We start from the raw sequence: 25681 nt of genomic DNA, 5'->3' as shown, positions 1-25681 counted from the left end.
CCCCCCTCTCTCTCCCTCTTTCTCTCTCTCTCTCTCTCTCTCTCTCACTCTCTCTCTCTCTCTCTCTCTCTCTCTCTTTCTCTCTCACTCTCTCTCTTTCTCTCACTCTACTGTATCTCATAGCTCATTTGAAGCTGTTTCATCTCTTCTAGAACACTCACACTTGACCTTCAGTATGTTAGAATCACCAATAAAGGGACAGCGATGTCGAGATTGTTACAGGGCCATATTGTGCGAGGAAGGGTTCCTTTACGTAAAGCTGGAGAGATCAAATCCTCTTTAGTACTAAAACATTTGGCAACAAGTGGCGTAATACATAACTGCTCTGGAAATGAAAAAAAATAACCAAATCTTCTGATGGAAATGTCCAGGCTTGCCATATTGGAATCATGCAGATATTTAACCATGACCATAAGTCTTAAATCCCCCTAAAGTACCTCTCATGTTTCCTAGTGATTCTTCAAATGACTGCTGTTAAATGTGTAATCCCATGTGTAATCTTTCTGTGACTGAGCATTAAGAAATGCATGCCCTCAGTGAAACTGTAGCCTTAACTAATGTAACAGATTACTATAAGCATTTTGAGCAGTAGAGAGAGAGAGAGAGAGAGAGAGAGAGAGAGAGAGAGAGAGAGAGAGAGAGAGAGCAATGTGTGACCAGGGATTATTAATGTATATCTCAATCTATCTGTGTTTTGAAGCAAGGACAGTTGTTAATGTCAGCGTGGTGCTATTTCCTTGAAAAATGGCAATTTATAACAGCCAATTTATAGCTACATTGTTCTGTTTGATTTTACAATACCATTAAACATTAGCTATAACATTTGATATTCTCCAAAAACACTTAATTTATCAATCATTTAAGGCATTTTGTGGTATTCTAAGATCTCTCTACTGTGCATGGATGGAATTGTGTCAGGAAATATGCAATAACTTCCCCTGTTCTGATGTTGATGCAGACTCCCTGCGTCCAGATAAAAAGGATGTGAAGTGCCCCACTCCTGGCTGTGATGGCACTGGTCACGTAACAGGACTGTACCCCCATCACAGGAGCTTGTCAGGGTGTCCCCACAAAGTCCGAGTCCCCCCAGAAAGTGAGTATCTCATGCACTGTGGCTGTTATCATGAAATATTACTGTGTCATTGTTTCACTCAAACCCAGGATGAACACATTAGCTATTGAAATGTGACCTTGGAATTAGGAACTACATGGAATTAGGGTGAAAGTGACAAGGGAATACTAGAGAAACAAATCCTTATGACAAGGCAGGGCCTTGGTCAGGTTTCCTTAACACATATTGTATACTGTACCTTGATAAAGTTTTTGACTATTATATGCATGTTTCCCGAGCTATCTCTTAAGAGTCTTATAGTATACCTTAATAGATTATTGACATCAATAAAAAATATACAAGTCAAAATGTAATAGATTTCCAAATATGACGCTTGTAGGAAACAAGTTACTTATAAATACATATTTTAAAATGGCTAATTAATTTACACTATATATATTTTTTATTTTCATTAAGCACAACAGAAACGCAAAATATGTACATCTTCTACATCTTGCCACTAACATGATAGTTTTAGCCTACTGTATAAACAGTTTTTTTTATCAAAGGTATATAGATAGCTGAAGAGTGTTCCATACCAAACTTATGAATGTAGCTATAAATATTTCAGGAACATGTCAAAACTTTAAGGTAGAGCTCAAGGTATAACTTAGTGATATTAAGAAGTATTAAGAAGGGTTCAGGAAATGAGGCCCTGATGTTTTGAGAACATTAAAATGCATGTATAATTTCCATAAATGGATGCCCACGTTTATTTGTAATTAGGTGAACATCTAATTAATAATGAGCAATCATGGTGCCTTAAATGGCTACTTTGGCCACCTAATCTGCAGCTGCATTATGTTTGGGTGCTTAAGACACATGACACACTTTAAGAACTTTCTTAATGCCGAGAGAGAAGTGACAGTTAGCTGTGAGTAAAATGGAAATATGTTTTATGAACTTTGAGTCATCACACAGCTAAGCAGAACTATCTAGCACAAAGAGGAGTTGTTGGCCATTTTTTTTCACCATTTAAATGCAGCATAACAAACACTTACCACTTAACAGAAAAGCAACAAAAGGAACAAAAAATTGTAATTAACTTTTCTCAATATGAAAGCGTGTACTTTCAGACCAGAGGCTGTATTTACTAATCAAAGACTTGGCAGATGCCAGCATGTGGAAACAAATAGCTGGACATGTCAGACAAGCTAATTGAAAATTGTGTACAAAATGAAAAGTTACTGGATACTTAAAAAACTCTAAATTGAACTTCAATCATATGTGTGTGATTTTTTTAGAAGAGAAGAACATTATGCTATGAAGAATGAAGTCAGTTATATTTAAAAAAAAAAAAAAAAAACTGCCAGACATGCCTTGAAGAAGAAGAAAGTTAACATAACCATGGAAACTCTTAAAAGCTAGAGACTCTCTTCATGCACATCGTTTCTCTCTTGTAAACTGTAGAAGGACCAACCTAAATAGCACAACCATACAACAGCATTTTTATAATTGTAACACTGATTCACACTAGTCATATATGTTACTCACAAAACTTTTCTGCGATAGAGCCGATAGAGCCAGTTTATTTCAAATGGCACACCAATTTGATCATTACAGATAGCACAGTAACATCCCCACAGAGGATTAAACAAGACAATTGAGACTGCAGGCCACCACACATATGAGAAGACCAGACATGTTTTACACATTTCTATTGCATTCTAGTCGTTGATATTTAAACAATGTTTCTTGTTTTTATTAGAAAGGCTCTATTTTATTTGTGTATAGCAAAAAGAGTAGTTTAACAGCTTACACAATGTTCACAACACCATGAATGTGAACGTGCACATCATGTTTGTTTCAAACACACCCACGGTGAACTGTGAACTGTGTAAAGTTGGTCTGGGGTGACCTGACTCATCTGATGACAACTCTCCTGTCCACAGTCCTGGCCATGCATGAAAACGTCCTCAAGTGTCCGACCCCTGGCTGCACGGGAAGAGGTCACGTCAACAGCAACCGTAGCACACACCGGAGGTGGGTCTTTTCAGATAACAGGACACATTATATATTGTAGCTGAAATGGAAGCAAGATTAGCAACATCAAAAGGCTATTATTGATATAATAATACGTCAGGTGGGTCATAACAAAATAGTAGTTAGTTACTGTTAAAATGTAAGGGTAGTAAAAAGTTTAAGTAAAAAAGTAAGAAGTGATTTGTAAACATTTTTTTTCTGTGCCTTTTAAAATAGCATCACCAACCTGAAATCTATATTGTGTTTGATAAGGTATTTGCCTATTATACAGTATTTGTGTAGGAAACTGACTGGGGTGTGTATTTGATATGGTTGTGTTTGGCTGAAAAGGATGCCATCTTGTGTCTGCTCCTAGTCTTTCAGGGTGCCCCATAGCTGCTGCAGGGAAGATCTCCAAACCACAAGAGGACATGAACAAGTCTAGGCAGCCGCCTGATCGCTTGTCCAGGTAATGTTACAAATGGTGAAACCCTTGTTGAAACTAAGATATCACAGCATCTGAATCCTGTAGAAATATTGTGTCTGGATGACTTTTATAGCAACTATAAGTGTGTGTGTGTGTGTGTGTGTGTGTGTGTGTGTGTGTGTGTGTGTGTGTGTGTGTGTAGCTGTTTATCTAGACCTTCAGGCATGATGAAGAAATTCGACTTCAGCCAGTTCAGTAGCTACAGGCTGTCTCATCCCGTGGCTGCCTTGCAAGCAAACATCTCCAAGGACATGGACAAGTACAGCAAGATCCGTTTTGATCACGCCAGCTTCGACGCACAGGTCTTCGGCAAGCAACCACAGTTGGCGCCTAACCAGGATCAAGAAATCTCTCACTTCTCTGAATGTGAGTTTCACACCTTTCACAAGACGCACACACGCCCATGGGCTCAGGCAGAACAAATCTGTCACCTGATAGAACAACAGCAGGTCAACCTGCAGCGAAACGCTTCCGTCAGAGATGCTGTTTAATATACACTAAATGAGACAATTACCAAGCTTTTCATGTTGCTTAAGGGGCGGAATGTGTTTAATAGGGGGGACTGGATGAGGCTTGTCACTTTTCCTCTGTAATGATGTCATTGTGAGATAATGACACAATGACTGTCACCATGTGCTGCATTTTTAATTCCCATTGAATATTAAATGTGTTACATTTGTAACACAGAAATGTCACCTGATCGCCTCATCATCATAAATTATCGGCTCTTTTTTACCATGACAGTGTTATGCAATCACTGTGGCTGAGCCTCTGTGTCATTTGTGCCTAGAATTTATTAGAGAGCACATGTACTGGTGTCAGTCAATCATGCCATATGCTGTAGTGTACGTCATTAGGACTTCAATGTCCCAATACTGATGCATCAGCTATTAAACACCACACTAGAATTTGATTCATTTGAATGCTTTGCTATGGAAGAGATTTTTCCCCTTATTTCTATGAAATGAATTTCGATTCATGTTGCCATGAAACTTCCCTGTATTCATTTCAGCTTACGCTTTGGCTGGGTTTTTGGCCGATGTTAGACCTGATAGATGTGTGCCTGTGTTTGTTTTTCCAGCGCCATCACAGTACCCCCCTTTTCCTGGGCCTGGGAGGTCATCTGATGATCCCCGGCGGTGGGCAGAGTCCAGTTCACTCCAAAACGGAGAGCGACGGTCTCCAGGCCTCCGCCAACGCTGCTGCTGCTGCCACCGCCACCGCCACCGCCGCCATCCTCAACCTCAGCACCCGCTACCGTGACAAGATGGAGGTCCTCTCCGGCCAGCCGTTGGCACCGGCCACAAAGGTAATCAAATTAGGCCACTTGGAAAAGGTAGTTAATGTGGTCAATACTGGAGCAACTCTGATTTGTGTATGAAAAAGAAGGAGGGTTTTTTGGGGGGCGGTGGGGGGGTGGACATCAAAAGACACTTTTTGGCACTGACAACTGTGTGGCTCTGGTGGCAGAAAAAACAAGAGCCCACCCCACCCCTGCCACACCACCACCACCACCTCCAGTAAAGCTTTAATGTACACAAAGGAAAAATTTGTGTAATCACATCAAAAGCGAGTGAGAGAAATACAATCAGCCTTGTCCCCTTTTCTCAATTACAATTAGATTCCTTTTTGTAAAACATAGCGGTCATGCATCTGATTTGGACTTTCTATGGAGACACAGAGACACATGCAAAGCAAAATGATTTTTTTTTATCTACAAGGCATGTGTGTCTCCTTTGTGGCAGACAGCAGAAGATGTTTTGCATGGTTGTATATTATCCAGGATAAGCTTGGTGCGATCCGCTCCAGCCTGCAATCTCTATCATATGGACTATGAGGGTCATTCGGCTGGATTAAACCAATCAGAAAGAGAGGCTCATTAGCTGAAATCTTTCATTCACATGAAAAAATGGATATCCCCCCCCCCCCCCCCCCACTATTTTACATTAGCTGGTGGGAGAGTTCTCAACTTGGCCTCTTGCACACCATTTCTGAAGTATGTGTATACACAGAAACGGCCTGGCCTCTTTAGCCAGCGCCTGCTGAAAGTTTCCCTTTAAAGGGATTTCCCCCATTTTAAGTACAGCTCTCTCTCAAAGCACTTAAACCTAATTCACTCCCAAGCTGCTCCCCGAACAGAACGGTGGTTATCTTTTAAAGTACAGGGAGGCTCTTTAAACAGGCATGGCTTACAGTATAATGGACATCTGGAGGGAGTCAGAAGTCAGTAAATGTCCCAAGTTAAGTAAGTATGAAGAGATTTGACGTTGAAACTCCCACACGCTCAGCGAGTGCGCTTGAATGCCAGCACTGGGGCTGAGCATGTGGGCTGGGACCAGGTACCGTACAAACTGTCAGCATGAATAAAACAGTGTTAGTAGATTTGTCATCTGTGCTTGGCCTGCATTTGAATATGAAGTGTTATAGTGGTGTTTTCCATGCCAGAGTAACTGTAAGCAAATTTTCTTGAGAGACGAGACTACAAATTATTCTACTTGGAATCTAACCCTAAATGCAAAATTTGTTTTACATTTTGAGAGCTGTGAGTGTATTTGTTTTTTTAATGTCAACTGTTTTTGAGATTAGTCAAATGTTGCCATACAGTTTGTCAGAGGCTGAAAATAAACAGGCGTAGTCCGAGATTTTTTGGCTCTCTCACAGATTAATTAATCTGAAAGCGCCCCTTTTGTGATTCTAATAATGGTATGAAAAATGCTCGCATATGTGCAGTATAATTGGTGTTACTCTGAGACCCTTCTCTTAATGAGGTAAAAGTTTTAGTGGCTGCCATAAGCCACATCCACACTTACCGCCACGGTGCCTAATGAGTGACACATCTGTCACTGAGGGAAAAACTTGCTGCATTAAGCCGCGTGGCCACATTAGGCTTTTTAATTTTTATTTTAATGGTGATGACCTAAAACCATCACCCCCAGCTGCCATCTTGCCTGTGTGTCCTAGAAAACAGATGACACAGCTGTCACCGTAAAAAAAAAAACTATACGCCAGTGATCTGTCTGGGAGAATTATACCCTAGCAGGACACTTTACATTGTCTCCTTTTCTCCTCATAATCAGCGCTCATCTGATGGGTTTAAACCACTCCACATATGTACTATAAGCGCTTATGATTTGCTGTTGCATGTAATCCTGCCGCTTATGTATTTTGTGTGAAATAACTGTATATAATGTATAGATAGGTTTAAAGATATGCAGTTATTTTTAATTCAGAATTTGTTTTCTAATTCAAACAGAATGCTATAACGTGAGAGACCACTCTGATTATTACAGTGTTGATTAAGGCATACCGTGCATGCTTGGATTACATTGGTTAAAGTAAATTGGAAATGCAAACAGCAGTAAACAGCTAGTTAACAGCTACTGTAGTAACAGTTTTGACACTCTTGGCCAGGGCCTGAGTTTTAGACAAAGGGCTCACTGCTATTCTGCTTCAACCACCTGTCCATTCTCTTCACGGATAGCCATGTTTGGTTCTTCACTGCAAAAACAACCAACCAGTGTAGATGCGCCCACAGACACTGTTGAGGCATATCGTCTCATTGATGTCAGTGAAAGCTGTCGGTCTCACACTGCTCTTGGCTCCGTTTCAGGACATGCACATAGAGGTGGATGAAAACGGCACTCTGGACCTGAGCATGAAGACCAAAAGGGAGAAGATGAAGGACCAGACATCATTGCCGCCACCTCCGCCTCCTCCGCCCGCGCTTCCCGCCATGCCGCTGGGCGAAGGCCTGCCCACGCCGGTCACCTCCATGGCCAAAGCCAGCGGCCTCCACATCCCCTCGGCTTTCTACCAGGCACTGTGCGAGCAGGAGGGCTGGGACGCACCGCTGAACTTCAGCAAGCCCCACATGCAGCTGGAGAGGGAGGTAAGGATGCACAGGTGGTGCTGGGAAATGCTGTGTGCCTTAGGGCCTGTTGCGCACTAGTCTCAAGCGGCTCTCTCCCGCTGCTGTGCAGTAAACAGTGCCATCAGCGGGGTCCATTTTCCTGGAAAAGAACAGCCAGTTCTTGGAAAGCCACGTATGTCTGTTACCTACAGTGTCTGACAATGCTGAATTATTGCGCTTTGTTCCCTGTAAAATATCTTTTTTATTTCCCTCAGGATCAGGGTGCGTTTTTTTTTTTAAAGAGACGTTCATGTTGTTGTCACTACCAGATGTAGGATAACACATGAGGAGTGTGTCAAATGTTAAACACACTCTGTGAAAAAGGAGAAACTATCTGTGTCTGTCTTTATGTGATAGGGTGTCTTTCATCTGTGAGATAAGGCTGTTTTGAGTGGTCTGCAATCACAGATGTCACGGCTCTTCTGTGTAAAATCAAATCTTCCCAATCTATTGTCTAGAAAATCAGACGCTTGTCTCCTTTGTACATCTGGTGCGTTCACAGATCCTTTTCTTACAGGGGACAAAAAGTAAATCCAAAGGTTTAACACCATTGTTGTCCATCATAAATAGTTTTAGGGATTAAAGACCTTTTAAATGGATGTGTATGTGTTTTTTTTTTCCTAATCACAACCGTCTAGTCTTGTCCTGCTGTGGCATGCGATATTGCTGTTGCTATGTCCTGAATATCCACTGTAAGATGTTTATTTTCAGTTTCTTTCTCTTAAAAAACAGGACCAGCATGACAAGACTTCACTAGATGACAAGGCGTATGCAGGAGACCCTTGCTTGATGAGTCCTAAAGCAAAGATGCTTTCAAGAGAAGCAAAGAAGGAACTGATGAGGTATTTAGTTAATCTCTCCATGGACATGTATGAAAGTTCAGTACATGAAGGACACTTCAACTTAGTCTGCACTGCCTCATAGTCACAGTCCATAGTGTATCTTGTTTTTCTTCCAAGGTAATGAAATGTGACTAAATATTACCATACAACAATACAGTATAATTTATGCATATTTCATGCATATTCTAATACTATCACCATCCCCAGCCCAGAGAGATTATTCCCAAATATGATGTTCATTTGCAGATATGATATTGTTTACTATATAATGTAATCAATACAAAATGCTACTTTGCAGTTGTCCAACACCTGGTTGTGATGGCAGTGGTCATGTGACAGGAAATTATGCTTCCCATCGAAGGTAATCACATCACCTTCTAATCTATTTACCATAAGTCTAATGAACGTCATGGAGAAATGATTTCTGGGATTCAGAAGACAATACTTCACATGCTAGCAAAAGGCAAATCCCTTACTGAAATTCTGACTGTGCAACCTTGAGTAAAAAAAGTATCGATTTGACTATTTGACTTTTAGAAACAGTGGTTGTCTATTAGTCATAAATGATTTATTTAAAGGGGCAGTGCAGTGTGTTAGGTGACATTTGTTAGGTATTTATTGCACCTGCATCACTCTCTGTATAGATTATTGATGATGGCTCTTTATCTTTGATTGCCCTTTTATGGTTACCTACATATCATGCACAGATAATACCCAATTAATAATGATAACTTACATTACCTGCAGACTAAGTCACTCTACTTTCAGATCGTCTACAGAGTAGATCAGGATTAGATGAGGGATTGGATGTACTTCACTGTTTGTGGGCTTTTATGGGCTAGTTGTTGTGCGGACAGGGAGCTATGTAAATTTGATGCTATTTTCTGCAGTGTATCCGGGTGTCCACTGGCAGACAAGACCCTGAAGTCGCTGATGGCTGCCAACGCTCAGGAACTAAAGTAATTACCTAGTCATCCCAGTCAGTGAAAGACCCTCATGTTCCACACATGGCTCAAAGCTGGGAACAGACAGCTCCACATTGATTGCTGAATGTTTGTCTCATACAGAACTTGCATATTTTTGAAGTCGGACTTGTTGCGAGGTGTTGTTGCCAGTGCTAAAGCCAGTGCTTTCTTGTTGTCCTTGCAGGTGCCCAACACCTGGTTGTGATGGATCTGGCCACGTGACAGGGAACTATGCCTCCCACCGCAGGTAAACACAGCTTCCAAGCACGGCAGACAAAGCACACTTACGTCAGATCACACTGCTCAGGGGTATCGTTTCCTGCCCTGGAACAAAATGACTGATTAGGAGGATGAACTCACTATGTTTCTTCTGCTTTCAGCCTGTCAGGGTGTCCTCGAGCAAGAAAGGGAACTTTGAAGCTGACACCAAACAAGGATGAAAAGGATGAGCAGGAAATTAAGTATGACATTTATTTTTACCATGATCATTTTAAGTTTGCATAGTACTTGTCATATTCATCGCTCATCTATCAGCTACTCAATCTAAGAAAAGAATGGAACAGTGACTTCAGTTGGCACTAACCCTCTCCAGAGAAACAGTGATTTAATATAGATATTCTGCCTTAGGCTATATGGAATAATGTCTATGCCCTTTCAGCCAATGGCATGGCCCTTTGACTGTCATTGAAGGAAAGATGATTGAATATCATTTAATGTATTTGGCCTTGCCTCCCAGGAACTGTATTCCTGAAACTACATAAATAAATAAACAAATATTAATATAATTGATTGCAGCTTAAATCCAAAGTCAGCCATGCAAATATCCTTTCACTTTTACATCTGGGGGTAGTATTATCTTTTTTCCTTTTTAATTACTAATGCAATGTTAAGAGCTTAGGAATTAGACTAGTGCAGGTCTCATCCACATTAAAGGAGAAGAGAGACAGACTACCCTGCCCCCCTTAACCCCTCCCCACCCCGCATCCCAGTGCATCTGTAGCATTGCTAGATTACTGTAAATTGGTGGCCATATGGCATGTTTCTATTGTCTCAGAGATGCATAGCTACCTGTGTTCCATGGATGGGAGAGCACAGTGTTAGGGACTTGTTTTGTCCTCTTGTTGATGCTGCTCTATTAAGCAGAAAAGTGCTAAAATACCCCCCCCCCCTCATCCATCCATCCACCCCATACCCCATCGGCCATGCTATTTGTAACAACTCTGGCAACCTTTCACACTTTCCAAAGAGGGGCTATTCAGGAAAAGGGTGATGACCTCAAAAACACATGTAGCCTTTTTCTTTTTTCATTCCTTTTTTTTTGTATCGGACACATACGTATGACAATTATGTGCAATTTATGTCATCCCATTACTGACCTGTAAAATAGCGAATTGCAAAATAAATTACCCAACTCTTACCAGTGTTTTAGCCACACACAGTGACTTGTGTGTGTGATTTCATAGCACTGCTGCTGCATCTAAACCATACTCATTGTTATCATTAAGCTTTTACTTGATATGCTGTTTGTGTGTGAGTTTAAGGGTACAATTATTTTAACATTGTTTTTTTTGCTGTTGTTTAAATACACTTTTAATCAGCATTTGACTGGATTAATCAAGTTAATGGGTCTGACAAATCTTCTGGCAGAATAAGTACAGGGATGTTTGTGGACATGTCCATGACTTACTCAACATGCAACATTTTGGTTTGAACAAAGCCAATTTTTTAGACTGAGTATGTACTGTCTAAGTTTGGGAATTTTGAAATAAAGGAGTAAAGAAAATGATAACATATCTCAAAGCTAAAAGTGATATAAAATGACACGTTAAAAAATATTTTAACCTCACCATCCAATCAGCAGTTCACCACATATCACTAATAATCTTGCACTATATTAAAACACATTTTATTTATTAATATTTGAATAACATCTGGCAATTACATTTCAAAAAGCTCTTAGTTTACAAATAAATACACATTTGTTGGTCCAAAACAAAAAAGGTTATCTTATCATTATAAAAAAACATTCTAAGACATAATCTCATGTAATGATCATGTCCTTGTAGCCTGGGTGTTCCCATGCTGCCTTGCGCGCTATTTGATTCACGCTGCTAAGGCAGCCTGGAGACCATGGAGCAAATTTTCGCCTGAGATAGGGAACCAATCACAGAACAGGGGGGAAAGCAAGACGATGATGAGCTATGCACAGACGCATTTGATAGACATCCGTGGCACCCAATAAACGGATCTGGGCATTTTTTTCAAATACGAGAAAATGAACGTTTGGTTCCCAGACCACGTCTCATTGAGAAGTGGTGGCGCTAGCCAGGCTAATGTCCTTGTGCAAGTTGAAATGAAATAGCTTGTGTTTCCAAGAGCTTTGCCAGAAGGAATGTGGAAATACTGGCTTTGAATTGTCTCATGTAATTGTGTCTCCAATTGCAACAGGGCTTCATGTTATGATATTCCCATACACTTGAGGCTCTTGAGCAACTGCATGTGTGTGTGTGTGTGTGTGTGTATGTGTGTGTGCACATGTGTGTGTGCATAACTGAACAGTATAACTCAAAAGGTATTGACCCTGCATCTCTGTCCTTTTTAGATGCCCAGTGGAGGGGTGTGACGGTCAGGGTCACGTGTCGGGGAAGTACACATCCCACCGGAGTGCAGGAAGCTGTCCCATAGCTGCAAAGAGACAGAAGGAGTGCTCCATGAATGGGTCACCTTTCTCCTGGAAGGTGTCCAAACAGGAGCTGCCACACTGCCCGCTCCCAGGCTGCAACGGACTGGGTCACGCCAACAACGTCTTCATCACCCACAGGAGGTGGGGTAGCGTCACCGTGACCTATGATTGCTATAGAAGTATGATGAAAGTACCTATAAAGAACCTATAAAGATATGGCTGATTGATTAATCGATTGATTGATTGATTGATATAAGACATAGCTGTTTACTGTACGTATAGTTTACAATTGTATTAAACAATGAAACATTTGAACAGCTGAATAGGAGGATGAATTGATCACTCGATGAATGCATGACTCAGTCCATAGTTAAATGGAAAAGATAAATGGAACTGATCACAGGCTGATTGTGTCCAGTTTGTGTTCTCTCTCCAGCCTGTCGGGTTGTCCACTGAATGCACAGAGTTTAAAGAAGAAGCTGGCAGGGGACGAAATGATGACCATTAAAGTGAAGGCAAGCAGTGGTAAGCATCATTTAGGGGTGTTATCTACTGGGTTTGGCCAAATACATTGACAATGTACCTCTAAATCATTAAAACACTTCAATATCAGGGTTAACACACCACATTAATGTACAGGAATACAGTACCAGGAATAAGACAAATTGTATAAAACTTCTACTTGATAGCCTATTGATAATCTGATATTTAAGAGGGATAGCTATTGGTTTATACACCTATAGACGTGTATATTTCCATACATACTCATCTTAACATGAGGAACAGTATACTTATACATACATACATACATACATACATACATACATACATACATACATACGGTATACATCACATTATAACTACAACAGATACCAAACAGAAAATGAAACCCCACATTTTTGTTGGGCCTTGTTGATGGAAGTTCAAACTCCTCATCAACCTTCAGTCTTTACACTTTCATGACTAGCTAGACAAGCTAAAAATGAAGTTAACTTATGAATTTAGCTGACTTCAAGTGCAACTGAAGCCAGCCATGTTATAGGTTGATCTGTGATTCAGGCGTTTCTTCATACATACAGTGTAAATTGGATTGGCCTCCAATTTCCACCTAATCTTTCCTCACAAAACAGTATCATTCTGCCTTTATTTTTACCCTCTCTTCAATTCCCCTGTTATGTTGCCATGATAAATATAATTTTTTAAAAATGTAGTCATTTAATAGTCAAGGAATAGTCTTTATAATATTAACAATTTCTCACAGTGTCTGATCCAAAACATATAGTGAGATGTAAGTTCTGCCTCAGGCACATCTTACTACCTGTATAGCTAATCCACTCAAATGTGACAGACCTTGATAAAACATGCTCCCCTGACATCGCCCATAGATGTGAGGAGCATCGATGGCTGGCGAGAGTGTAAAATCATAGTGACAATACTCCACAGCCCTGTTTCAACAGCATTGTCTTGTGTCCCCGCTCTCCGCTGAACAGGTATTGAAAATAATGAGGACATGCAGCACTTGGATAATGAGATTAAGGAACTGAATGAATCCAACCTGAAAATAGAAGCTGACATGATGCAGCTGCAGACTCAAGTAAGCACTCTCACAGTTCGCTTGGAAATAGACAGAATTCACCAATGACGAGTGATATAGGATCTCGAGATTCAAAGATTCATATGTTATTGATTAAGAGAAACATACAACACAAATATCACCTAGGGGTAATATCATACCAGTTTTACCATTTTTAATCACTCTGATTGTAAAAAATATATTATGACATATCAGACATCATTTAGTATACAGATTATATTTACTTGTAGACTATAATTGTGAAACGTATTTTATATCATGATAAAGATAGATTGAAGTTCTGTAAGAAAGTTCTACAAATTCACTCTTTGGCCTTTATATATATATGAAAGCTATGATGTTTACATGCTTTTGATACACTCTTTTCTCACTAATATCAGATATCATCTGATATTAATTGTGAAAAGTTGTATTTTATATCATGATAATTAAAGATAGATTGAAGTTCTGTAAGAAAGTTCTACAAATTCACTCTTTGGCCTTTATATATATGAACGCTATGATGTTTACATGCTTTTGATACACTCTTTTCTCACTAATATCAGATATCATCAATGGAATGTAACCTAAAGACAATTGAAGAAGAAAACAAGATGATTGAGCAGCATAATGATGGCCTATTGAAGGAATTAGCTCGTCTAAGTCAGGCACTTATTAACAGCCTAACAGACATACAGCTACCACAAATGGTAAGATACACTAAAAGTTGTCTTTCTATGTTTATGCATGAATATTTAATGTTGCCTCGCAGTATGTTGTATTGAAACCAGCTCACAATATTCCTCACATGCAATACATTTCTGCACTATACATTTAGTTATGCATCAACAGTGTGACTACCATAATCTAATTATTCAATGGTTAATTTGATTTATTTCGCTTCAGAATTGAAATAAATAAACTATATGTGCCCTTTTGAGGCCAGATCACTTGGTAGTTTTGTCTTCTGAGTTCTGTTTGCCTTTATGACTCATTGTGAGGTTAGGTTAGGAATTAGGAGGTAAAGCCAGAACAGAATCTCATGTCCTGATGTAAATATGTCCTTTTCTCTTGGCAGGGTCCTATCAACGAGCAGAATTTCGAAGCCTACGTGAACACACTGATGGATATGTATAACAACTCAGAGCATGACTACTCCCCTGAGTGCAAGGCCCTTTTGGATAACATCAGACAGGCCATTAAAGGTATCCATGTGTAGGATGTCTGTCTGTCAGGGGGTTTGCTGCGTGGGGCAATATTTCTGGACCGCTTTATTTTCTGAAGGAGGCCTGGCGTCCCTCCATGTGCAAGGAAATGGCATTCTGAAAAACATTGCCATTCCACTGAAAACATTACTGCACTGAAGAGAAAAAAATACTCTACCAGCCAGAATTTGTAAAAGTTTTAACAGCTTCTGAGCTCACTCAATACATTTATTTATTGAGATTTATACCCCTTTGCACTTAATTATTTCGTATGGTTTGCTTGATTTTACTCTGTATTTGTTTTTTGTTTGTTTGTTTTTTGCATAATTGATTTCTGTGTAAAACATATTTTACGTATAATTATGCCGTTGCTATTTATTCTCTCCATTCAAATATTTATTACACAGTAATATATTTAATTTATATCTAATAATGATAGTGGTGTTCGAAAGTGGAAATTTAATTTGTTTTGTTCTGTTTGACTTTAGGGCAGTGCGAAATTGTGAGCAACAAACAAACACATTCCGTACTCCTCTCTTGTAAGGTTTTGTCACTAAAATAAAATCTTTCACAGTTGGGATGACCAACCTGTAAACTCCAGGCATAGAAATGCTGCTCGTCTTTGCCATCTAGTGGCGATAAGCAGCATCTACATTAAGCGATTCCAATTAAACTGCTCCTCCTCCAGTACTGAAGAAGGAAATTTATATGAAATTCAGTATTGAATGTACAGTGAAAAATCACAGCACAGAAAATAAAGAATCACATGAAATGAAATAATAAATAAATAAATGATGTATCACTGCAAAGAATAGCTGGAATGAATGTCACACCACAGCTTAAATGTGTCATGAAAGGAACTAATAATCAGTATGACAAATTTCAAAAGTCTTTGTTTTCTTTAAACTTATTTTCATTCATTTATATCGATATCTGCCTTTGGTGTGCACACATGTGTGTGTGTGCATTTATGTGCCTAAATGTAAATGAATACATGAAATATACTCTGTTTTGTGGTAGAACAGTATTATGTGAATGGTGTTTAATTTATTACACAGTATACCTATTTTCAAAGAAAAATACTTCTAACTCTGTTGGATTTACTGTTTATATGCCATTTTGAATATATACTGCAATTGTTCTGATTTTGGAGTCTTTAAAGTCTTTAATCACCATGAATGATTACATTTTTCTTTCTGAAGTTGCGAGTGACTGGCAAAAATGACAAATGTGTCACAAAGCATATGAAAGCAAGTGACGGAGCCACATTGCCATTTGTGGCCACAAACTTCCTTCAAAGCACATCTTCTACTGGCAGACAATGTATGTGAGTGTGAGATGTATCAGCGGAGAGGCCTGTTAGGTTCACTTTGATTGTTGTTGGTGTTTTTTTTTTTTTTCATTTACAAAAATATGTTTCACAAAAGAAAATGAAATTTAATATATTTTCTTGAATTTCAAACAAAAGAAACTCCCATTGACTCAGTCTCAGATCTAGAGCTGATTCAGTAAATGTATTTTTCATGTAATAAAACAAAGATGAGCAACTGTTTTTATCGGACATTAGATAACTTTAAATGTCCCAAAACAACATCTTGAAATTGCACTTTTATGTTGTCCCCCAATACGGTTTTAAAGAGGTGGAGAGGGTCTTAATTGAAGAAGATACTTCATTTTGATCTCATTTCATAAATGCATGGACTGGTATGATTTTGTTGGACTATTCTGTATTAATAAGTTGCCACTTTATGTGTCATGCAAAGAACGAAAAAAAAATGCAAAGATAAAAATATCCAGAGAAATCATTGGATATTCACGAAAACTAAAACTACTTTATCCAAATGGTGACTACTAATAATTTTAACATTAATAAACTGAATCAATCATTTTTGTTTAAATTAATGACTGTAATTTATTATTATGTTTACTTATTTATAATTCTTAACTCTTAATTTATATACCACACATTGTTTGCTCAGGAAGTTTTGTGAAGAATATTTATTTTTCCCTGTTTGTATTTGATGTTTTGTAATGTGAACTGGATTTTTTGTGTAATGATATTAGTATGATGGAACCGTATTGTACATTCTTTTCTTTTTGATTAAAACAAAATGCTTTTTTCAGTTGAAGTAGTTTCTATATTGAACTTTCCTTGGACTTTTACTATTTCATAAGCAGATAATGCACAGTGTTGTACAGTTTGTGTATGGTAGAAATAAAATATTCATATGGCCGAATCAGCTGCAATTTCTCAATATGCTAGTATTTCAAAAGCAAGCTTTTTGTCCAACTATAAAATACAACATGCAGCACAGAATACACCTTGCACTTCTGATGATACAGACTTTTTTCAGGTTTTGCATTGGCAGGTTCTGTAATGGCAATGAACTGTAGTGCTTTCTACAACATAGCTGAGTTATGACTGTGATTACCTTAACGATCTCATTATTCTAACGAGGTCAGCTTTAGTCACCGGAGTGCACATATACCACTTGAATTGCATGGCAAAGTGTAATAACTCCATCATGGCAACAGCTCTGATGAACTTCAATTAACTTCAGACATCGCTCACATGGTTAGATCCGTAACACGGGAGAATAATCCTATCTATTCAATGCTTCAGGATGCTTCCATTCAATGTTTCCTGTTCAATGCTTCAGGATGTTTGTTGATATATAAACAAACCATTGTCCAGTCAACCAAAACTGATGAGAAAAGCAGCTGACATGGCTGACACACACCAGGAGAAGTGACATTATCTTTTGTAAAGGATGCGTACAGAACTCGGCATTCAATGTAAATGGCACTGTACAAGAGAATCCATAAGGGTTATGTGGAATGCACTGAGCACATCAGTTCTCACATTATGAGGCCAGCCCTTACAGAAGAATTTGACTGCCACGGCATTGGGGAGGGCAGGAGTGAGGAAAAGGCCAGCCAACCTTTTCTACAAACCGTTTTTGCTTAGATTTGCATAGCACCGAGATAGTTTGGGTGACACAGCTTATGCTGCTAGGAGACGTATCCACAACAGCAAAAGGAGTATACTTTGGAGACATGTATGTGCATGACCATGACCACATGGCACGACCATATCAGCAGGACTATAGACCCTTTCAATTTGTTCCTAGAGGTTTTTCCATGTTGAAACATGCACAACCAGCACAGATACTAAAAAAAAAAAAACTTTTTATTGTTTATCCACAAGTTCCCATTAGCTCAATGTTGTTTTCTGCGCCACTGAACATGCCTTGGGAATGCACGTTTCTTTATGTCGTTAAAAGGGTCCATACCCATGCCTCGGCTGTTTCTGAAATGGCATGCTACACACTGCTCTTATACTGACCTGGACAGAAAAGTAGTGAGCCCCTCACTCACTCACACAAGTGGAAAACTCCATACACATAGAACACACAGTTCGTCCAACTGATCCTAAGCACAACTCTTCAGGAAGTAGATCAGCTCATTATTGATATCAACTGCATTTATTGCACAGGGAGAAGGATTACATGGCACTATTTGTGTGTGTGTGTGTGTGGGGGGGGGGGGGGGGGGGTCCACCTGCTCACCCAACTCTTAAGAGGAGGGGTTATGCTAAGAGGGAACCTCATTGCATCATCAATACCCCTTTTACCCCACACAAAAAACAGTGCACACAACATTTAATGGTTTAACTCCACAACTTAGTACCACACAGTTTTAGTGTTAGAACATACAAGGTGATTCTCAGAGATGGGAAACCTGGCTTTAGAAAGTGAAGGTCCTACCATGTATTGGTTGTACCTGTGCACTTCCTGGCTGTAGAGTTGAGCTAATAAGGCTGGTTGGAACAAATATGTGCGTCATTCTGTGTCAAATCAGATAAGGTTGTTGCTGCACCATCTCAGATTTTGTTCAAACCTAGTCTATATCAAGAGGGTCCCAAAATCAAGGCCTTTAAAATATTTCAAGGCTGAAAACACTGGAATTTAACAAAAATATGTTACAGGTCTTATGTTAGGACCTAAATATTAGATAGACAGATTTTGAGCAAAATTTGAGTGCGGCAACCATTTTCCTGGATTTTGTCTGATTTGACACGGAATGACCCATGTACAGTAGGACTTTTACTTTCTGAAGCAAGGTTTCCCATCTCTGGTGTTTCCAAACAAATTTCCGATTTTGGTTTACAGATCTTTCACAATCCTCACTTGCTCCTCAAATAGAAGAGCCTTTTTACATCCACTCTAAGCAATTTGACTTTTAACGTAGGTCAGTCTGTGTTTAAAAGTACCTTTCTGATCATGTTGAGGTTATTTGATCTTCAAAATAAACTTCAGTGATATCACTATACTATATACATGTATATCTAAAAAGTTGCATTCTTTGTGAAGGCCACTTGCGGCAACTTCTGGTTTGAAACAACACGGTGAAAACAAACGCTCGGACAGCTGAAATAAATAAAAATATGGACAATGCCATATGGTGAACTGTGCTGGTGAACAGTAAATCACATTGATCTTATGAAATCTTATGCCATATGAAAACCAACATAAACATTCAGTCTCTTCCAACAAATTGAGTTTCTGATTTGAGATCTCACATCGTTCTCATGCACATGTAGTTTCTTAAAGGTGCTCTAAGCAATGCTGGGTAACATCACTTCTGTTAACTTTCAAACAAAACAGAGAGCTATAGCTCACTACTTCCTCCCCGTCCCTCCCGTGCTGCTCCCGTGCAATTGACCTATCGCAAGCCCCGCCCATCAAACGCGGTTGAGCCAATGGCAGTCCAGTAGCTCCGCACATGTAGATAAAGTCCGACAGCTTCACCTTACGGCTCCATAGAAATGCATTGGAAGCCGTGATTTTTTTCCGGTTTTATGGGATTGTATAGTGATGTAAATGGAAAAGGGACGGCCAAACGACATGTGTGGGATTAACGCAACACCGATACACAGAATAATGGCTTTCAATCTTGATTATGCTTTTTTGTTATTATGTTAAATTAGATTAAATTATCTCCTCCCAGCTCTCCCCTATTTTAAGCAAAGGGTTAAGCTTACTCCTTAGCAAACCACAATTAAACGGTGCTCCACCACATCTATGGATTAAGCCAAACAGTTAACTCAATGTAAGTAAGATAAACAAGATCGTTTATTGTTCTCAGCACTGCCAGCATTATGTATAAAATGATTGTCACTTAGAGGAGACTCGTATACAACTAAGGTTAGCATAGTTAGCTAACCGCTGCTAACGTGCTAGCATCGCCTCGTCAGAAAAGCATGGGGCTGTGCACAGTAGTATAACATTTATTCACCATAAATTAATAAAGTTGAAGTCGCTCTGCAATGTAGACTATGTTTCCGTTTATTTGCAGTACCATGTTCCTTACATGACATGACCTGGTGCCCTAGCAATATGCATGCAAGTCTATCTAGCACAGCTAGCTATTAATATCAGTGAGTCCCACTCGCCCCCCGTCTAAGTTTGTCACCCAACAAACCTAGATATTAATTTGTATACATGTGTCTCCATGGCATACTGGAGTTGTTCAACGGATTCTAAATGAAATCAAGTCCGTGGCTCTGTAAAAGAGCCTCTTAGGTTGTAACTTTTACATACAGGCTTACAGCTACCACTGAAGTTAGTGACATAAAATGTTTTAGCCTAAAAAATGTGTGGCATCGCTTAGAGCACCTTTAATGGAAAAAAAAATTGAAGGTTACTCATACAGACCACTTAGGTTGATAAAAGCGATCTGCCATTCACCCCCTTTCCTGGTTATTTTAAATCAGGCATGTCTGCTCTGGAAAAATACTGAGGCCTAAGGGAATATTTCTTAGACCGATGAGGCAATAGTTGATTGTGTACTTTTTCGTCCATGCAGCTGTAATCGGCAAAGGGAATGAAAAATCCCCCTACGTTTCTCTCCATGAGAAAGAAGCCCAAAACTGGTGATTGGGAGGGTCTGGTAAAGCCATTCTGCAGGTTCTCCTTGTTACATTACTTCATAGCAGCAGTTATCGTTTAGTTATCCAAGAGTCCAAGAATCCCTGCATGTCTGTGATATGCTCCTGCCAGGCCAGTAAAATGAAGAATGAACTGTAAAGGTGCTCTAAATGACAGAATACCACCCACAACCCTCACATTCTCCCCCAACAACTCCCGACTTTTCTTTGTCTTGGAACAATAGGGGGTTGCAATGACAATGGCCTTAACCTCATAACAAAGACATGTGCTTTTCTCCTTCAGGGAAAGACTGGCACAAGGTTCATGGCATGTAATTCTAGCCTTGTGAACTGCAAGTGGCTGGTTATAGATGGTGTAGTATGAATCTGTGTCCTGAGAGGTACGTATAGCCGACCAGACAGCAGAATTTTCCACCAGAAGCTCAACGCAGGTTCCAAACAGGAATCCGACAGCTCTTCCATTTGTGTTTTTTCGAAGTATTTGCAAGTGTTTGTTGTCTCGTCTGAGTATTTGCTGATTTTTTGTGGACACCTTTTTTTGTGCCAGAAAACTATAGTAGTCCAGACCAGGCGTAGTTTTTTAAGATCACAGAGTGGCAAATTACATTCTGCGATATACAATAATTTTGTTGACTACACCTTCTACACAAACTGGCACTGGATTGTATTCAGCATACAGTAGCATTATACGCAACTGGGGCGCACACATGTGTGTAGGAGTCATATGCCATGGCTAACGCTCAGGATTCATGACAAGCACCATATCTCTATCAAACAGGCAGAGTAATCATCTCAGCCATCTAAATGTATGACCTAACTGTTCAGAACTTTGCCTGTGCTTGCTTGTACTTTCGTGATCAATGCGGAAGAAAAGTGAATGTTGTGTTTCAGACTGTAAGAAGCAGTGGCAGCTGCCGCTAGCCTGCTGGCACTACTATCCGGCGTAATCATGCAGGGGAGTGCATCCTATCTGTTTGGAGTAGAGCCAGATATGTGCTGTGCTAAAGCATGCTTGAATTTCCCCTGGGGATCAATAAAGTATCTATCTATCTATCTATCTAAAGCAATGAACACTGCACTCCAATGGGTAGGCTAGTATGGAGTACCTCTTTGAGAGCTTCATCAGGGCCTAAGCAGGGTGAGTTGTTGTCAGGGCTTTGTCTGCATCTCTATTATCTGTCTTGAGTACATCCATTCTACTTTAAGTACCTGTAAACCTAAACCAAAATTTGTTAGGAAACAAGTAAGACCATTAAACAGGACATCATCATTTTTTTGGCTGGTGCTAAAATGGTGTATTGATGATGCAATGATTTCCCCATTCAACATGGTATCCTAACTGCATCCGAGTGAGCAACTGTTGTGTAGCTTTGAATGCTCTCTGTCCACACTGAATCCATTATAAGCCCCTCTAAAACTGATAGATAGGCTTATGATTGTGATTGGCTGAATCACATTCGATGCCGTTGTAAAATGCAGCATAAACATACTTGACCGCATTCCGTTATATTACTGCCCTACCATAAATTGATACAAAAGTTAAAATAGCTGTGTCTCGACATTGCTTGGCAACCATTCAGCGCCGCTAGCGCGTCGTGCCTAACAACGCCCCTTAGCTGTTGTAAAATCAGTGTAACCTACGGCCTCTCGGGCTTATTGCTTAATTCTGTTACGTCATAATTCTAAAAGTTTTTTTTAAAAAGTTCTGCTCAAAACTGATGAAGTTCTGCTTCATGCCGCATACAGTGAGGACATTCCAATGATTTTATCGCTAATGCTCGCTCGCATTGCATGTAGCTAGGACTTAGCCTAAGCACTCATGACATGAGTGCAGCACACTCCACTTTCGACATTCGATTAGCCTATTATTAGCCGATTAGCCGGTAATTATACCGTAACTATTAACCGCAGTTTATACATTGATTTTGCTAAATTTCTTCAGCTATGAGGTTCATACATGGGGGCAGTTAATATGGTATTAATATGGTTTTGCTTATTAATACCATATTTGCTGGCATAAAACACTGTCCTGCACTTTATGCACAATGTTGCTAATACACAGGAAATGACTGTACATTAGCTATAGAGCAGAGCAGAGAGGGTTCATGTTCTGTGTTGGCCTGGCCAGGGGGTTTACTATGCCTGCATATTTCTTTCCTTTCATTTTTTTCTGTTCTTTTAGTTTTGTTTTATCGCTGCTATATATAAATTCAGTATCGCCTAACTGGTTTTCTGTGAGATTTGGGGCAAACTAGTTTTAATGCAACTGACCTTTAGCTTTCTGCTTTTAATGAATGCTTCTTCATTACTAAGACTCTCTTGGCACATAAAAACATGCCTGGTTGTCAAGCTTATGTGACTTTACATATGACAATTCCATTTATTAGTAAAGATGTGAACTAAAGAAGAAATTAATTATTTTCTATGCTGAGACCAATACACTCGTTTGACCTCCTGTCCTAATTCACCTCACTGCATCTGTTAATTTGAGCTGTCCATGTGGAGTTCGCTCTTGTCCAGTTGCCCTGGTGGCATATCTAATGCATACTCTAATAGCTCCTTATAGCAGAGGGGCATGGAAAGTTGCTATATTTTCCTTTAAATGATATTACACTGAATGGGATTTTGAGCTTTAGCCTACACAATGTATAACTAGAATGTCCACTAGATGGTGTTGTTCAACATAGAGAAAGGTAAATTGGATTTTATAAGTCATAAAGAATGGGGGAATTTTGCAGACAAAAAAAATCTCCAGGGTTTTCAATTCAATAATCAGTAGACTCTAATTTAATTGAGCTACTTTGTCTGTATACTTAATAGGTTGCTTTTGTATTGGCTGATAATCCTCAAGAGGCTTGTTAGCCTTACAACTCACTAGTTATGAAAAATAAAGTGATTTAAATTAATAGCTTGTGCCTAGCTTGGCATAAATGTACTTGATTTGATATTTTGACAATCCATAATTTAAAAAAAAGAAGAAATCCTAATATCTCTTTCATTTGCGACACACTATTAATACAGCCATTCAGGGAATGGATAGCAATGTTGTTTTACATAAAAAAGACCATGTATTCCTGGTGAAATAACTACAAAACATTTTAGTTGGACATTATAGTTTCACTCTGTGTGTGTCACACGACACAGTATATCAGGTGCACAGACACATGACTCCACTAATGAGCTGTTGTCGGGCCTTCATCAATATGGCTGAGCACTCCCGCCACACACCTGCCACAAGCAACTGTTCTGTATCAATCAGAAGTATGCAGAATTAATCAATTAAAATGAATGAAGAATGCACTTTTTAATGCCCCAATATTTCTGTATGATGACTTTATGAGGTACAGTGCCTATGAAAAGTATTCCCTTGGATATTTCCACTTTTACTGCTTTTAAAAATGAAATCTTGATCAATTTAGTTTGGCCCCTTCAAGTCAGCATTTAGTAGATGCAACTTTGGTCGCAATTAAAGCATGGATCCTGCGTGGATAGGACTCGGGCTTGATTGCACATCTTGATACTCCCATTTTACTTAATTTTCTTTGCAAAACTTCTCAAGCTCTGTTAGGTTGGAAGAGGAACTTGTATGAACAGCCCTTTTCAAGTCCAGCCAGATTTTCTATAGGATTGAGGTCTGGGCTTCGACTAACATTCACCTTGCTGTCTTTAAACCATTTTTGTGTAGTTTTTGCTGTATGCTTTGGTTTATTGTCTTGCCGGAAAGTAAATCTTCTACCAAGTCGTTGTTCTCTTGCAGACTGAATCAGATTGTCCACCATGGATTTCCATATTTTGCTGAAATTGTCACAGGGCCCAAATTTTCTAGCAGCGCCCCTGTTCCTTACATTCCTTATTGATGGATTTCACTGAACTCCAGGGGATGTTCAGTGACTTGAATTTCTTTTTGTATCCATCCCCTCACTTACGCTTTTCAATAACCTTTTCTTTGAGTTGTTTGGAGTGTTCTTTTGTCTTCATGGTGGCATTATAGCCAGGACTACTGATTGACCAGTGACTGGACCTTCCAGACACAGGTATCTTTATATTACTATACTATACACATTCACTGCACACAGGCGATCTCCATTTCACTAATTGTGTGACTATTAGCACCAACTGGCTGGACCGCTGTTAATTTAGGTCAGTCATTTTAAGGGGTGTGAATATTTATGCAATCGCTTATTTTGCATTATATATTTTTAATTAACATTACTTTGTAGAAATTTGCTTTCACTTTGACATTAAAGAGGTTTTTTTTTAATTGTTGTAAAAAAGGCCAAATTAAATGGACAAAGATTCCATTTATTAAAGCAATAAAAGGGAAAATATCCGAGGGGGGGGGGGGTACTTTTTATATCTTCCCAAGATAGCAAGAGGTTGGTGGACCATGTTTGTTCACGGGATACTGACAAAGTATTGCTTCTTCCTTCCTTTTAATAATATGGTGATGGTGATCCAACACTGGACCCAGAATTAAGTAGCATGCCACTGATGATCTGAAAATCTGATTTTTTATCAATTGAAAGAATTAACTTTTGATTCTCTTTCTTGATGGAATGGCCATGCTACACAGAGACAGAGAGGGGGAGGGGGGAGGTGATGGGTAGGACAGCGAAATTATGCTGGAAACAGAGTTCTAATGACTAACCTTGAGGTGGCTGGCCAACCATTTTTAGCTTTTTGTTGTTGCTCAGCCCAGCAAATACAATAGCAAATACACTATACAAATCATAGCCTAATATGGAATTATGACACAACATTTAATAATGTCTTGTTGTAGGCTAAATCGAGCAGGAGGTAACCCATCACTTTCTCCTCAGGTCATGTGAGGACATGAAGATGTGTCTGCTACAGTAGGCCTAGGCCCTATCAACAACATCATCCTTCGCTGCTGATCCATAATAAACCTAACACCGCCTGTAGGCTAGGTCATGTCTGCATACCTGTTATGGTGGCTGTAGTCAAAAACAGCCACGACAGCAAAGGAGGTCAT

General features: G+C 39.4%; 1 protein-coding gene across 1 annotated transcript in view; it reads left to right on the top strand.

Moving 5' to 3' along the window:
- Window positions 1-16810, top strand: part of st18 (ST18 C2H2C-type zinc finger transcription factor) — a 35283-nt gene extending 18473 nt beyond the window's left edge. Inside the window, 17 exon segments of the mRNA XM_042056599.1 lie at window positions 959-1093; window positions 3004-3094; window positions 3450-3542; window positions 3703-3926; window positions 4642-4786; window positions 4788-4869; window positions 7171-7449; window positions 8203-8312; window positions 8611-8673; window positions 9203-9271; window positions 9462-9524; window positions 9658-9738; window positions 11880-12101; window positions 12397-12485; window positions 13451-13554; window positions 14100-14243; window positions 14612-16810. Coding sequence (XP_041912533.1) covers window positions 959-1093; window positions 3004-3094; window positions 3450-3542; window positions 3703-3926; window positions 4642-4786; window positions 4788-4869; window positions 7171-7449; window positions 8203-8312; window positions 8611-8673; window positions 9203-9271; window positions 9462-9524; window positions 9658-9738; window positions 11880-12101; window positions 12397-12485; window positions 13451-13554; window positions 14100-14243; window positions 14612-14752 — 2135 coding nt within the window. The 3' untranslated portion in view covers window positions 14753-16810.
- Window positions 16811-25681: the final 8871 nt, after the last annotated feature.

The sequence above is a fragment of the Alosa sapidissima genome, chromosome 1 (genome assembly GCF_018492685.1).
Source record: "Alosa sapidissima isolate fAloSap1 chromosome 1, fAloSap1.pri, whole genome shotgun sequence".
Taxonomy (NCBI): Eukaryota; Metazoa; Chordata; class Actinopteri; order Clupeiformes; family Clupeidae; genus Alosa; species Alosa sapidissima.
The sequence above is the reverse complement of the archived record's forward strand: the minus strand, read 5'-3'. Positions and strand labels throughout refer to the sequence as shown.